Genomic DNA, 14,972 nt, shown 5'->3' with positions numbered 1-14,972 from the left:
CTCGCGTTCTACCAGTCCGGCGTCAGGTGATCATTTGCTTTCACGGAGTTGGTCCCCGGTCAGATCAGATGGAGTTCCTGGATTGGAACGCCCGGTAGGGAGGCAGCAGTCTGCCCCGTCCAGCCATTCGCAGTATACCCTCTTTTGAAGCAACGGTGCTCGGGGGAAAGCGCTGGAAATAGGAAAAGGTCAGGGGAAATGGCGCACCCGGCGTTAGATTGATTGGTCGCTGGCTGGCGTCGCTGCTGCCGTCTGCGGTTGGGCGGCCTGTGTCGCCGCCCAGGTGGTCTCTTCCTTTCTCTTGCTTATGATTATTCGACAGGGTGGATGGGGAGCGGATATGGTTTTATGGGTGAGTCTTGTACGTGGGTTTCCTTTCAAAAAGGCTCCCTATTTTTGGGCCGTGCAGGAGTAGAAGGTCGGACGGATGGACGAACGGATTGACGGTCGACACGAGACGAAACGCTTTCTGACGCGGCTGACGATTGGCGACTGTGCTCGCTGCATGAAATGAGGAATGAGCCACGGGATCGGATATGAATTGATGATTACATGGATTTTGGAATTGAAGTCCTCCTTGCGTATCTGCTTGTGAACATGCACGGTGTTGCTGCTCTGTTGGAGGTGGTGGTTGGTGTGAACGTTTTCTTCAAGATTTGCGCCTCCTCTGCTTTCCCCTCGGTGGCCGTCATCGACCCATCAGTCAGGGGGAAAAGGTAGAATCAATGAGCGATTGGTGAATGAGAACGGCTCGGTCGTGGAGGCACAAGCACATCGAGCACAACACAAGTCGAAGGTGGTAACATCTTTTTTAAACTGCAAATAATATTCACGTGGCAAAAAGAAAAAAGGGGGTATCACAGTCCACAAGCCCATCCCTACATGTAAAAAGAACATCCGCCCACCGCAAAACACACCTCAAGGGGCCCTCCTGACCTTGGGCGTCGGCGTCCACCGCACTCTCTCCCTGTTCGCCCTCTCTCCTCCCAGCGCCCTGGGCGTCGAGCTCGAGGCACCGAAAGCGCTGCTCCACGCGCCCTCCTCGCGCTTCGGCGTGTGGCCGCCGACCTTGTCGAACAGCCGCTGCGCTGCTGGCGTCAAGGCACCACCGCCACCACCACCACCACCACCACCGCCGCGAGCCTTGCCCGCGACAATCGGGCTGCTGGCGAATTTGGGCGTGGGCGTTTTGTTTGCGCCGGCGGGCTCTCGCAGCGCGGCGAGTCTGTTGTTTGCTGCGGCACTGCTGCCGCTGCCGCTGCCGCCGCCGCTCGCCTCCCTTTTCGATTTGAGCGTCTTGTCGACGAGGCGGTGGTGCAGCTCCTCGCGCTTGCTGGCCTGCTTGATGGTGAAGGGGTTCGGGGGACCGGCGTCGCCCGCGATGCCGAGCTTCTGGAGCAGCGACTTGTCGGCCGCGGGCACGGCGGGCTCGGGTTCCGGGTCGTCGGCGTCGACGAAGGCGTACCCGTTGACGCGCGGCGTCTCGCTGCCCGCGTAGGCAGCCTCGGAGGCGGACGGGCGCGGGCGGCCGGCTATGGCGTCGTTGACGGCGGAGAGCGAGGGCGAAGGGGGAACGGCGTCTGCGTTGGCGTTGTTGAGCTCGCCCGGCGGTTGCAGCCGCGTGTTGTTGTAGAGCACTTGCTTGGGCGGCATGTTGGAGCTGGCCTCGGCGTCCTGGGTCCGGGTCGTGTGCGTGTCCTCGATGGAGTCGGGGGCGAACATGAGCGCGTTGCGCGGCGCCGACGCCTTGTGCTCGGGCATGGCTCTTCTTGCGTCGGCGTCGGCCTCCTTCTCTGGGTCCCTCTTGACCAGCGCGCGGTCGTTGTTCCTGATTCTCTGCGACTCCTTGGATGCCTCGAGCAGCTTTTGCTCGCGCTCGCGATACGCTATCTGACCGCCCGAGGGAATCTTGTTGCCGTGCCACAGCCATGCGTACGCGTCCGCCCTCTTCTGATTCTGCTTGTCCAGCAGCTTGTTGAAGCTCTCGTTATCCTCGGACGTGTACTTTGCCTGAAAATTGCCCAGACCCATCTTCTTCATCTTCTCCAGCTCGAAGTCGTCCTTGGACGTGCCCAAGTCCAGCTCTTTCCTCTTGACGCTGCCTGGCGTGTCGCCCACCCAGTCCCTCGGCGTGTCCCCCGCTACCGGCGCCCTCATGGGCGTCGCAAACCCCGTGCCCCGCTTCGGCGTGAACATTCTCCGTCCGTCGGGGCCTGGCGTCATGACCTGGGTCAACTTCCTCCCGGCCTCGGCGATCCACTCGTCGTTGTGCGAGTCGAGCGCATCGATGTACTCCTGCTGCGCCTCCGTCTCGAGCAGGCCCGGGAAAAAGTCGCGCGCAATGATGTGGTCCAGCGCCGTCGTGTACGTGTCTTCGTCCAGGACCTTGGGAGGGCGCTTTATGCGTTTGGGGACCGGCGGGGGAGGCATCAGCGCGGTTTCGGCGTCGCGCTTGGTGAGCGCCTTCGACGGGGCGTCGTGGGATGCCATGATGGTCGCACGGGGCGGGAGTGTTCAAGGGTGCCCCGCGTTCAAGCGTTGGTGATAGGTAGGTTCGTTGTGAACTGAAGTTGGAGTGATGTACTAGTGTGGCGTCGAGAACTGCGGGCGAGCCGCATCTTGATGGCTGCGCCACCCGCGGCTCAGCCCTACGAGCTCCCGTCGCCGAGCATATTTTCCCAAGGAACAAACTCAATTGGTGACAGGTACATTCAATACAGGCGACTCTTACCAAAATCACGATTGCCAATCTACGCCCCCACCACTGCTCGGCCTCTTCCTCGAATCCAACTGCGCAAACGCCCACCCGTCGCCGCACAAAAGTCCTCGAGCACATGAGCTAGCATCCAAAACCACTCAACCACCTATCCAATCGAACGAGAGACGACCCTCACAACAAAAGCCTCTCTCCAAGCAAGCTACGCGCCTCCACGTCTCCGCCGCACGCACAATGCCCTCCACACTCCCCCTCTCCCAACCACCCGCCAAAACCACCACCACCACCACCACGCCGGCAACAGCAACAGCAACAACACGGACACAACACACCTACACGCCCTCACCCCACCTCTACATCCACCTGACCTACCACGCGCCGCAAACGGCGTCCGCATCTACCTCCTCCACCGCCGTCGTCGACCCCATAACCCTCCGCCAAGCCCTCACCGCCGCCCTGCGCCAGCACCACGGCCACCACGGCGCCGCCATCCCGCTCGACATACTGTACGTCGGGGCCTCTGCGCCTTGTACCTCCTCCACCTCTTCCTCCTCCTCCTCCTCCGCCGCCCCATCTCCCGCGACAGCAACCCACATAATAACGCACACCATCATCCGCGCCCCACTAGCCGACGGCGCGGCCGTGGTAGGCGCATGCGGCGCGTGGGTGGGCGAGACGGCGGGCGGCAGCGGCGGGAGAATGGCAGCGCTGGGCGCGAGAGGCGAGGAGGAGGCGGCGGCGCGGTCAAGGTGGGTTGTTAGGGGGTGGGATGGGGCGTTGGCGCGGTTGGTGCATGGCGATGGGAACGAGTTGTTTGGATGATTTGGGTCGGGAGAGAAGGGGACAGGGGAGAGGACTTGACGGCCAGCATGGCTATGGCAGCGGAGGAGAGGAAGGAGACGAGAGAACTTGGAGCAACGGAGATTTACTGCTGCTATGTGCGGTGTGTGCTTCACGATGTGATGCCGTAGACTGGCTTGAGGACGATCTGAGCGAGGTCTTGCTGCCCATGGCCATGCTGCTGTGCCAGTCTCATTAGAGGCAGTCAGCCGAACGCTGGCAGGCATCTACCTGACTGAATTGGCCACAAATACATGGTTTAAAGGGCGGCAGGACACTTGACAGTAGGAGGGCCTCCGTCATGACGAGCTCATCGAACATTGTGGCTCAACTCACGATTAAGATATACACTAGGAGCATCCAATTAACACCCCACGGACGCACGATAGAAGACCACAAGCATTCACATTCAAAGCAAGATGCGAGATCAAGAGCAAATGTCCAACATACCAAAGCTTTTGTATTCCGCTCTATTCCTACTCCCATTTTTAGTCTCGCGCGTCTGGGCCGGAGCAGCAAGCAAGCAAGCAAGCTACCTTGCACCACTCCCACCCCACACAGAGCAGACATGATCGTGACCAATAAATCCCGGCAAGCCCAGCCCGCCGCTGCTCCTGCCTGCCTGCCAGCCAGCCTTTGAACGCCTTGGGGAGGAAGGGAAAACCCAGAGATCGCAATCCAAACATAATGCCCCCTGCACCCAGCAGCGGTGCCCTATGGAACTTCCGATGCCACGTCCGTCAAGACATGAAGTCAGGAGGGACAAGAATCCACGGCGCACTTTGACGGGGGATTCGCTCCCTTCCATGCACAACACAACGGACATGAGAGAGCAAACTCTTATCGTTCATCGCACGTCCAACTTTCTTTCTTCTTCCCGCCCTCGGACATGCCAGGTTTGTTGTGGTCTGGCTCGATGGATAAGCCATGGTCGTTCCATGTTCATATCGACTTTGCATCGATTTTTGTTTTTCTTGCGCGCACTCCAGACGATAGATGGGTATCAAAGAGAGAAGGGGGGGTTTCAAAAAGGGCGTTTAGTAGAAAGATTCCACCATCGTCTCCTTGTTGGTCGTGTTGATGGCGCTGGGGCCCATGCCCTCGCCCAGACGGAAGACGGACTCGATGACTGACAGCTCCGTTGCGGTGGTGTCAAGACCTGAAATCACTTGTGTCAGTGATTTGGATTGCCAAGTGGTGCGTAGCTTTCATGTCGCCGGCGAAGACTCACCAGTCACTGCCATCCAGTCGTTGACAACCATGCCGGCGCCGACGACTGGCGAACCTCTGTTGACGCTGCCGGCAACGAGGGGTACTTGGAGCAAGCTGGACAGCTCGTCCTGGTCCTGGATCGAGGTCTTGGGGTGTACGATGCCGCCCTGGTTGCTGAGCGACATGTACGAGCCGACGAGCACATTGTCCGCGATGGTTTGGCGAAAGACTTCGACGCCGAGCACATCTGCGATACTGTTGACAGGGTTAGCAAGGCCTTTCCGTGCTGCTCTGCGCCGTTGAAATATGCGCGAGACAATCTTCCTTGGCAGCTTTCCCGTCCCGCAGGTTTCGCCACACGCTGCCCAATCGACGCGTGGTCATGAAGACTTGGCCCAGAAAGAAGCAACAAGGCAGAATGATCAAGAGCGGCTGCCAAGGAAGATCTCTAGGGGAGCAAACAGGGACATAAAAGACCTACATCTCTTCCGTCTCCCTCTCAATGTCCGGATGCACGAGCGCAACATGGTCGTTGCAGCAAATAACGTTGCCCAAAGCACTCAGCCTCTCCTCGATACGCTGAATTTTAACCTCGTCTGGGATCGAGTTGCGCAGGTGCTGCAACTCCTGGTCGGTGGTGCTGGTCGGGACGAGCAGGCCCTTGCGGTTGCCGGCCGTCAGTCGGCCCACGATGCGGGTGCCGGCAATGGTCGCGTGGCAGATGGGGACGACGTCTTGCAGCTCGGCTTCGAAGACGGAGTAGAAGTTTTCCGAGGCGCCGAGCGCGACGAGGGCGTACGAGTTGGTCAGGGTGGAGAAGACGCCGACCCTGCGGGAACCCTCGAGTTAGAATTGACATTCTGAGTTTCTTTGGTTTGCGACGACGGGGAGCACGCTGTGACGGCAAGGCTGATGCGCAGAGATGCTGCTGGGCTGGCCCGTGTGCTACACCCACTGGGCTAGGCTGTGCTGTGGGAGAAGATTCATGGTGGGGCATAGACGCACTCATTTGAATTCTCGAATTGGGCGCGGACCGCCATGATTGTTGTGTGAGAGTTGGTGGAGACTGAGGAGGTTATGTTTGTCGGGCAGATGAGTGGACTTGCTGGAGCAAAAGACGCAGGCTGTCGAGAGGGCGGTGGAAGCAGTGAGATGGCGAGTGGTGGTGGGCAGGCGAGGTGAAGGTTTTATGACCTACGACCCAAGGCAAAAGCACTGAAAGGTTGCCGGGGTAGCCCCGACGGAGAGGCTGCACCAGGCTAGACCAGTTCCCCACCTCAGCTCAAGGGCACACCAAACGCCGTCAGCAGTCATCCTCCGTGACTCATTCTTCTTCATTTTCCGAACAATGAATCAGATTTTTGCAGCCTCGCACAAAGCAGCCTCAACTCCGTCGTATGCAGTGACCTTCTTGATGTTCATCTTGTTCCTGAGGCTCTTTCGTCACTGTAGCCGCAGCAGCAATCATGACTCAATCTGCACCGCCACGTCCATCCCAAACAGGCAAGTCTTGGTGCAGCGGGGTGATGTATGTATACACGCCATGCTACCTACCGTACCGTGTCCTTCGACCCGCCGCTCAATGATCCCAATTAGACAAGGAAAACAACAAAAGACAGATACATGCAACCCTGCTTCCCATGCTTGACTAGACCAGTCGACGCCTGTTCAATGCAATCAATATCCCACCCACAGTAACGAAACAAACCGAAATTTCTTCTCGACCAAGGCTCATGATCGACCTAACTTTTACCACTCGCATCAGTCCCGTGCGAATGCCGCCGACGACAAATGAAATCGCTCCAAAACCCGTCATCTTCCAACTCAACTAAAACAGCCTCAACGTCCCGAACCACTGCCCTTGGGCAGGTACTGCCGGAACTCCGTTCCTGCGGTACTATGCCTATACTTCTTCTTATGTGAGCCACCTCCAGGCCCACGTCTTTCACTGCCGCTTATTCCGTTCCCGTACTGGCCCTGCTGCTGCTGCTGGAACGCAGGCGGATGCGTCGCTTGCGGCGGAGAGCCTGGATATGGACCAGGAGTCCCCGAAGCAGGAGCCTGCCCCGGACCGGCACTGTGACGGCGATCAGTCGTTGCAGGGAGAATTGGTGGTCCACCATACTGCTGGCCAAAGGGGCCGGGCGGAGGCGGCGGGACCTGCCCAGGGGGCATTGCTCCGGGCGGCAATGGCCCCGCCTGCCCCGGCGGAGGTCCGTAACCTGGATAAGGATAACCATATCCTTGTGGTGGCATGTTGTAGATTGACTGATACGGCGGCGGGCGCTCAGACGGACACGGAAATGGAGGGAGGATGTGTCCATGCGGCTGCGGCACAGCAGCCAGGAACGGGTTTGTCTGTGGCTGCTGCTGTGCTTGGTATGGCCCTGGTGGCGGGGGTGGGTAGTTCATGGGCGGGTAGAGCCGCGGGTCATATGGCGTCGCATACCCAGGGAACGGTGGAGGCTGAGGCTGCTGCGGTGGAGTTGCCGAAGCCGCTGGATGCCGTGCTTGCGACTCGGTCGTCCACCCTTGGTGCTTGAGAAACGCGTTTTGAGGTTGATTCGAGTTTGGGCGGAACGGCGGATTCGGTCCATGTTGCGCAGGCACTGCGGCTCTCCATCGATTTTGTCTCTGCTCAAGACCCGCTGGCATCTCCCGAGAGTTTGATCGTTTCGTGGGAGCCTCGATGGGCGAGCGTTGATTCAAAGGATGGCCGGCGGGCGGTCCTTGCGACAAGACACTGCCAGTTCCTGATGACCTCCGCGAACCAGCTTCGTTCGACACCGAGTTTCTTGGGATAGGAGGTGCCATGTCGAGCCTGTCTATGGCCCGGTCGGACCGCGGAGGAAACTCTTCTATCGATCGTTCAGCAGAGCCCGTGATTCTCTCAATGATGCGCTCCTGACCATCCAAAGATCTTTCAACTGAAGGCTGAGACGCACGTTCCGAGTTCACGTCCGCATTGCCTGCATCTGCAGTCGCGAACGTCCCGTTTCTTGGTTCCGCGGACTTGCGAGCCGAACTCGAAGTGTTGAGGACCTGGGGCCAGCTCTGGCGGACTCGAGCCAGAGGTGTGCGATGTGTGTTTGGAGGGCTGGCTGGCCTGGTGTTACGCTTGTTATCCATCGCCAAGGCATCCCAGAAAGATAGCTTTTGCGTTGGTTTCTGCGGCTCGCCTGCCGGCAAGTTTGTCGTTGGAAGGTCCGAAGCAGAGGTCTCGGAAGTGGGTGCTGCATCTGAAGGCCTTTCGAGAGGCGTTTCCGCCCGGGATGTGGCCGTTTGAGATCTTCCTCCAGGCCCACTTGACAGAGCAGACTCGTGAAGAGGTGTTGAAGCATTTAGCGGCTGGAGGACGACTGGAGGCAAGGCAGCAGGACTGGACGTAGCAATTGACGATGCCGAGTTAGTATTGGAATGTCCGACATCGTCAGCCTTGTTCAAAATATCAGTGATTCTGTTAGGCACACTCTGCTGCCGCGGCGGGGGCTCAGAACGCGGAGCGCTCTCCATTTGTGGTCGGAATGCAGGCAGCTCCTCTTCTATTGCAGGTAGCGGTTGCTCGGTATCCATGGATTCTGACAGTGCTGGGTCAAGCTCCATTGGCTCTGCAGACGCCGACTGCGACGGCTTTCTAGGACTTGGCCCGGGGAGTTCCGTGTCCAAAGACATGGCTCGGGACGTTGTCGAAGCCGTCGCGTCGAGCGCATCGTCAGGGCCCTGCGGCAAAGGAGTTGAATTGGCAGAACCAGCACCTCGATGTCGAGGGGTCGACTTGGCTGACGGACCCCGTTTCCTGCGACCTCTACTGGAGACGGGAGTGGCCGTGGCTCTTGGGGGAACTTGCTCAATGACAGGAGTATTCCGTCCGGAGATGGCGGGCTTGAGCTCCGTAGCAGCAGAAGGCATGTTACTGAAGTTTTCAATGGCATCTACAAGCATCATCAGACCGCTCGCTTCCTTGTTCGGAATTGGCTCAAGCGTCTGGATAAGTTCGGGTTCCTCGACGGCCTGAGCTGCTTGCACCAGAGTTGCCGCATTGAATACAGCGAGCGCTTGCTCGCGCTGTTCGGGGTCGTAAGTGGCAAAGCCTTCGCGAGAGTTGACAGCGGCCTCATCATCGAACTCTTCTCGGTTGGCCTGCAGGAATTCGGATCGTTCCTTTGTGAGTTTCCTTCGGAGTTGGTCGTTGTCCCATAGCTTTTGTGTTTCGAGAAAGAAGCGGCTGCGGGAGTCCGATCTAGGATCAAGGAAGCCCGTGGATCTCCACTTATACTGCATTCCACGTCGGCGAGGCACAAGACCGTCCTGTACAATGGTGAGCACCGAGTCAGAACATGATGAATTCGACATACCTCGTCATTGGAACCGTAGCCTTCTTGCGCTTCGAGATCGGCAGCCCGGGCGATGCTCAACAACCTATGTTGATAACGCATAAAGTAATCCTCCTGCAAGCTGAAGAAGACGTTCTGTTCCAAGTTGGTTAGACCAATTGCATGAATCAAGAATTAAGCTTACCTGAAACTCAGACCGCACAACGTCGCAGTCGTTGCTGTAGCGATTCTCGGCATAGGTTTTCTCAATGTGCTTCTTGCGATCCAGATAAGCGACGCGGTCCGCAAGCGTCCTGTCGAGATCAGCCTGCACCGAGTCAAAGTGTAAGCTTTCCTCGTGTGCGGTCGGATCATCTTCGACGTCGTTGATTGAGCGATCGGCAAGCTCGGCCAAGATTGGCTTTAAAACTTTAACCACGGCGCGATACGCCGTTTTCAACTGTAACTGACGACGCAAATCTGCCTCAATGCTCGGATTCGAATTCGGTGCTCGTCGTCTTCCAGGAAGACGCTTGGGCTGTTTGGTAGGACGCTCGCTTTCTGCTTGAGCATCTTCTGATCCATGATCAGCGGCATCCCTGTCGGGAGCAGTGGTCGATGGCGGCGTGGATGCAGCGTCTGTCTGAGCTGCGAAGCTGGAATGGGTTGAGATGGTGCGAGGTTGGCGACCGCCACGGCCTCTTCCTCGGCCTCGATACTGGCGCTTGCGCGGTGGCAATTCTGGATCTCGGGTGGCTTCAGAGACTGCGTCGGGATTCGATTGGGACTGCTCCCCATTCGAGGTTCCGTTGGTCACGCCATTGATGCGAGGCTCCTCAGAGATTTCGGTCAATAATGACGCGCGTTTTCTCTTTGCAGATTTGGTGAGTTCAGGTGAGCGCGACGGCTTGGACTCGAGATCATGCGGATCCGACTGGGACGACGCCGAGGGTGCTTCTGGCACGTCGGGTTCGGCGCTCTTGAAGACGGAATCCGTCTTTTTGGAATCATCCAAATCGATGGATTCGGTCTCGCGGGTCCCGTTTGGAGCATTTTGGCTGCCGGGATGAGACTGCGCGTCATCGGCCGCAAACTGCGGCGGCTGCTCATCGTTGAGAGAACTGCGACGACTGCCACTGGCCTCGGAATTGGCAGCAGAGTCAGTAGCAACGGAAGCGTTACTGTTGGCAGCGCGTCGAGTAGTCATATGCAGCGCCTCCGTTGGGTGACGTCTGGTTGGCTTTGATGGTGTTAGGCTAGCGCCTCGCGTACTGGGCCTGCGCAGCCGGGTTTCCGGCGATGTGGCTGGCCGAGGAGGGATCTGTCAGTGGGAAATTCTCACGGGTCAAGGCAATGGTCGGGAGACGGGCGCGAATTTACCTTGGCGAGAGAGCTCAGGGCTCCTGGATGCCGACTTTGAGCTGCCGCGCCTGCGCTTCATGTTTGTCCAGACTGGTGTTGGTGTTGGTACTTGGCTTGTAAGGCTCGTGACCATGCATCCGATGCGACGGGAGCGAGTCGGAAACTTACATGACGAAAAATGAGGAGAAGATGAATAGTAAATGACAAGTCTCGAGGGACCTCGGCGCAGGAATGATGTACTACTCTGCGGCGGGCAAATGGACCGACAGGAGTCAACAGGCAGGATGCGCTGGCGGGAGAGACAGAATCCGAAGATTGCAGTCGGAGTGGCCAAGTGGAGCGACTGAGCACCCGTATAGAAGTCAAGAGGTGGTTAGTGGCACATGGCAATGCGAGGCTCGCACTGGCAGCAAGTCAAGGACTGGATGGACAGCGTCAGCGGATGGGAATTGAGCAGTGGTGTGTTGGGTGAGCGTGGCAGGCAGAGATGAATGAAAGGAAGGCCGGGGTCAAACTTACAGAAAAGTGTCTCGGTCGGGTCAAAGACAAGCAGGACGAGCAGAGCCTTGGGGGGGCGGGGGTTGTCAGTGGGGCGAGGTGTTGATGAAAGGGTTTGCGGGAGAGATGGTCAAAATGCTCCAGTCCAGTCTGGAGGTCTAGGGACGGCGGGCAACGAGGCAGACTTGACAAGCAACGGCGCGCTCAAGAAAGAGAAGAGGACAAGCAGCAGGGCAGGCGGAGAGGAGCGAGAATAGCGACGGCGACGGGGCGGGCGATGGGGGAAGAGGGCGGCCGTGCTATGTTGTTTCTATTCACTCTCTCACAACAGCAGAGCAGAGCAGACCTGACGGAGCAAGCAGAAGCAGATGCCAGGTCCTCTGCGTTTGGTGAGAATCCGCTAAGCCGCTTCGGGCCTAGTCGAGCTTGGTCAAGTCGTTTTTTCCCAAATCGTCGCCGCGCGAAAAGGAGACCTGGATGCAACCAACACCAGAGCCTGAATAACGTCTTTCCGTCTCCTGTTCCTCCTCGCCCACATCCCCTCTTGTGCCCTGCTGTCGCTGCGGCGAAGCCTGGGTCTGGCCCGACTTGGCCGACGCTGACGCACCAACCGCCCGCCCGTCCGCCTTGCAAGGGATCAACGCCGACTCCCTGTCGCGCCTCTCCATCGGATCCTCATCTCACGACCAGCATGACGCCTTGACAAGGCCCAAAATCACTTGCATCCCGTCGCATCACGTCGACGACAAGAGACTCTGGCGGCGACAGGCCATCAGAAAAATCATCGAGCATGCCATTGGGCCGCTCGCCTGCCTGCGCCACATGCCTCGCAGCCAATGACACTCGACCATCCATCTCGCTAATCGCTCCCATTCCATCTTCGCCGCCCGCCACGCTAACCTCGCTCCCTCCCACCCCAGCCCAGCCACGACCCTGCCAGTGCCAGTGCCAGAAACCACATCCGCCTGCGTTTGCTCTTGTCCTTGCCAGTCACTCACGAATGAACCGAATACAACAACGACACTTTGTGCGACCTGCCATTGTTGATGCCGCCGACAAGCGACCACGCAAGCTTTTCCCATACCATCCCAAAGCGGCAATCCGCAGTGGTCCTCGACGACGAGGCCGCTGCCCTCTGCTGCCCACACCCGTCTATAGCCGCCTGCAAGATGGAAACTGCGCATAACCACGCCACTGCCGACGCATCGTCGTGATAGATCTGACAGACCAGCAGCAGCAGCAGCAGCGCAGCATGCACACACACAACCTCTGTAGTCTAGTTACATGTTCGCATGCCGCTGCAGGGAGCAGGCCCAAGGGTCCTCCGGAATCTTTCTTCTCCCGTGTTTTCTTTTGGCTGCTTTTCTTCATCGGCTTGCTGTCACTTTCCCTGTCACTTTTTGTTTTTCCGACTGCCGAAAAAGGCGGAAATGACCGCTTCTAAGCGACCTGATCAGTCAGTCATGCCAAACAACTGCAGTTGGGAATTCAAGGGCGAAAAAATCATTGCATGCCAAGACCATGGATCGTTGGAATGTTCGCTCGAATGCATTACTTTGCCAATACAGCCTTTCCATCCAATGCATCATATTCATCCCTCGCCATATCCATAGATACATGCACATACATACAAACATTACTCATTCACGTTTCTTGTTTCTCTGCTTCTGCCTTGCAGTCGCTGCGGCTTCGACCCTGGAGCCGCAGACGTGCGCGTGTTTCAAAGGAGGGAGAGCGCCATGGATGACCAGGAAGAGAGCGGAAGCGATCGCTCGCTCAAAAACGCTCTCACAAAGAGGCGGACTAACGACGTGTCTTCATGCAGAGAAAGAGGCCTTGGAAGCACGCCGACCAGAGGGAGAGTAGAAGAAGAAGAAGAAAGAGAGAAGGAAAGAGATAAAGGCCAGAAGACCGTGACATGAAAACCGGGGTATCGAACAAGAGAGACCAGCCCGCCTGCCGTAACTCTTGCTGGAGATATGTAGAGAGAGAGATAGAAATGTGGAACCCCGGAACCAAAACGCAAAAGCAAGTTTTTGTCTTCTCGCATTGCACCTCGTGTCAAATCAACCCAAAGCAAAAAACAGCATCCATAAAACACCGTGACGTGACATAAGAGGGGCATGTCATCTTCATATCCGCCGCCCAGCGACGGAACGGACGGAGGGTTGTGAGCAAAACGATAAAGAATCTATTTCATAACATCAATCATAGTTGTCCAGCATCCTCGCTGACTCTGAGGGTGCTTCGTCTAGGTCTCTCGCGGCTGCTGGACCGGCTGGCGCCCCGGTCGAGGCGCTCAGCAAGAACGAATTCGGGAATCGGCGGTGTCATGCCGCGTTCCCTATCTGTCGTGTGATGGCTGGGAGGAGGCGATGGGCTGCGCGCACTGCGCAGGCTTCTCATGCTGCGGCTGCTGTGGAGGCTTTGAGCGTCCCATGACACCATCGACGACGGTGACATGGCGCGCGTGCGGCTGTTTGCCCTGCTTCGTGAGGCAGAAGTGGGAGGGCGGGAGATGACTTGGCCAGAGAGTGGAGAGGCGACAACGACCGTGCCTGGAGTGACGGCTGGTGGAGGGACTGGCGAGTCTGCCCTAAAGAGGGGGTGAATGTTTGAAGAGTCAATGGTGGGAGTCGCTGGACGGCTGTTGTGCGGACTGCCAAAGAATACCGGTGTTGCCGCCGTGAGGTCTGGAGTTGGCGGAAGTTCCGGAATGGTGGCTGGGTCAGACATGGGGAAGTGCCCATTGAGGGCGTTTGCGGGTGACACGGGCCGACTACCTGGTATCGGATCCAGTCGCGTGCCACTGAACGGGGTAAGCGCTTTGGTCGGAGATGTCGTCGATTGCATAACAGTTTCTCGGCTTTGCTCGTCCACTGTTGACGTATCCCAGGACTCGAAGCCGTCATTCTGCGCGCTTGTGCGCCCAGATCGCTCCGACTGGAAGCTCGCAGACTCACGCAGAGACGACGAGCCCCGGCCTATCAGATTTGTGCGCGAGGTAATGGGACGAACTGCCTGCTGAAGCGAGGCCCGCACCGAACTGCAAACAGAGCTTCTCGGGCTGTTGGAGTAACTCATGGCAGAGACAGAGTCTACTCGGAAGACGGGCTTTGAGAGCTCATAATCCACAGTGGGTTGTGATTGTGGCGTTGATGTTCCGTGATCCGTGGTTTCGCTAACAGCTCTTGCCCTGGCGTATTGGGAGTCGGAAGGATAAGGACTCGAAAAGAGGGCCATCCCGTAGAAGCACGCTTGAGCAAAAGTCGAGATAGCCCACATGGTGAACTTGGTGGCCATCAGGCCTTTCCAGTGGCTGGAGCCCCGTGGAGCAATGGCATGGATGTTTTCCTGGGTGAGGATGTAGGTGGCCAGGGTAAGGACGCAGCTGATGAAGGACAGGGACACTCCAACTGAGGCGCTCCATCTCTTGATTGTCATTTGCCAGTCCTCTGTCCGCCATGCAATTATGAGAAAGGCCAAGGTTGCGGAAATGGCGAAAACGTCCAGGACTATCGTCACTGCTGCCAGGGCCGTGAAGGAGACATGGGCCTCGGAGAGAGCTGCAGCGTCCAGGATGGTGAAGATGGCAGTGATGACTGTGAGAAGGCAAGCCAGGACACCAAGCAGAGGGAGAGCCCGGCGGCTCGCCTGCTTGGTTGTTGGATGCGTCAAGGAGCGGGTTTCGAGAGAAGAGTCAAACATGGCGCCGTGAGCCTCCCGCTCTAGGGCGCGATGCAGCCCAGATATCAATCGTCGGGGGAATGACGTGCGGCAAAAGAGAGGCGGCAAATATAAATTGGATGGCGGTAATGCTGGAGATTGAGAAGGCGGACAAAGATGAAATCAGGAGACGCAGCGAGACATAAGAATTGCTGGGGAAGGGTAGCCACAGGGGTCTAGATGTGGACGGGGTCGGGACCGGGCCGCCAGACGAGCGTTGGCAGGTGAAGGCGCAACGACGAAAAACGAGGATTGCTTGGGCGGTGAGGGTGATTGACGGGATCGGTTTCAAATATAGACCGGGG

The 14,972-nt window shown here is 57.9% G+C and overlaps 6 protein-coding genes across 6 annotated transcripts; 2 read left to right on the top strand and 4 right to left on the bottom strand.

The window, feature by feature from the left end:
• Positions 1-795: 795 nt before the first annotated feature.
• On the bottom strand, positions 796-2,576 carry J3D65DRAFT_631838 (nuclear protein DGCR14). The gene has a single exon (XM_066800949.1). The coding sequence runs from the start codon at positions 2,488-2,490 to the stop codon at positions 919-921; it is 1,572 nt and encodes a 523-aa protein (XP_066652970.1). The 5' UTR covers positions 2,491-2,576; the 3' UTR covers positions 796-918.
• A 122-nt stretch (positions 2,577-2,698) lies between these two features.
• J3D65DRAFT_660345 (uncharacterized protein) lies at positions 2,699-3,982 on the top strand. The gene has a single exon (XM_066802571.1). The coding sequence runs from the start codon at positions 2,951-2,953 to the stop codon at positions 3,536-3,538; it is 588 nt and encodes a 195-aa protein (XP_066652969.1). The 5' UTR covers positions 2,699-2,950; the 3' UTR covers positions 3,539-3,982.
• Positions 3,983-4,593: 611 nt separating this feature from the next.
• Positions 4,594-5,808, bottom strand: J3D65DRAFT_647012 (eukaryotic translation initiation factor 6; the record flags this gene model as incomplete). The annotated part of the gene is made up of 4 exons (XM_066802315.1): positions 4,594-4,715; positions 4,788-5,023; positions 5,250-5,597; positions 5,774-5,808. The coding sequence occupies 4 exons, from the start codon at positions 5,806-5,808 to the stop codon at positions 4,594-4,596; spliced, it is 741 nt and encodes a 246-aa protein (XP_066652968.1).
• Positions 5,809-6,081: 273 nt separating this feature from the next.
• J3D65DRAFT_463173 (uncharacterized protein) lies at positions 6,082-6,511 on the top strand. The gene has a single exon (XM_066796451.1). It carries the CDS (start codon positions 6,117-6,119, stop codon positions 6,414-6,416), a length of 300 nt encoding a protein of 99 aa, XP_066652967.1. The 5' UTR covers positions 6,082-6,116; the 3' UTR covers positions 6,417-6,511.
• A 96-nt stretch (positions 6,512-6,607) lies between these two features.
• J3D65DRAFT_669646 (uncharacterized protein) lies at positions 6,608-10,288 on the bottom strand (the record flags this gene model as incomplete). Its single annotated transcript, XM_066803218.1, has 3 exons — positions 6,608-9,076; positions 9,124-9,237; positions 9,287-10,288. 3 exons carry the CDS (start codon positions 10,286-10,288, stop codon positions 6,608-6,610), a joined length of 3,585 nt encoding a protein of 1,194 aa, XP_066652966.1.
• Positions 10,289-12,978: 2,690 nt separating this feature from the next.
• J3D65DRAFT_463159 (uncharacterized protein) lies at positions 12,979-14,840 on the bottom strand. The gene has a single exon (XM_066796450.1). It carries the CDS (start codon positions 14,647-14,649, stop codon positions 13,150-13,152), a length of 1,500 nt encoding a protein of 499 aa, XP_066652965.1. The 5' UTR covers positions 14,650-14,840; the 3' UTR covers positions 12,979-13,149.
• Positions 14,841-14,972: the final 132 nt, after the last annotated feature.

Source organism: Phyllosticta citribraziliensis (genome assembly GCF_038025025.1).
Source record: "Phyllosticta citribraziliensis strain CPC 17464 chromosome Unknown J3D65scaffold_9, whole genome shotgun sequence".
NCBI lineage: Eukaryota > Fungi > Ascomycota > Dothideomycetes > Botryosphaeriales > Phyllostictaceae > Phyllosticta > Phyllosticta citribraziliensis.
This window is presented reverse-complemented; position numbering and strand designations above follow the sequence as displayed.

Excerpts from the sequence above, each read along its gene's own strand:
- J3D65DRAFT_631838 (XM_066800949.1), bottom strand. The coding sequence starts at position 2,490 with ATGGCATCCCACGACGCCCCGTCGAAGGCGCTCACCAAGCGCGACGCC.
- J3D65DRAFT_463173 (XM_066796451.1), top strand. The coding sequence starts at position 6,117 with ATGAATCAGATTTTTGCAGCCTCGCACAAAGCAGCCTCAACTCCGTCG.
- J3D65DRAFT_463159 (XM_066796450.1), bottom strand. The coding sequence starts at position 14,649 with ATGTTTGACTCTTCTCTCGAAACCCGCTCCTTGACGCATCCAACAACC.
- J3D65DRAFT_660345 (XM_066802571.1), top strand. The coding sequence starts at position 2,951 with ATGCCCTCCACACTCCCCCTCTCCCAACCACCCGCCAAAACCACCACC.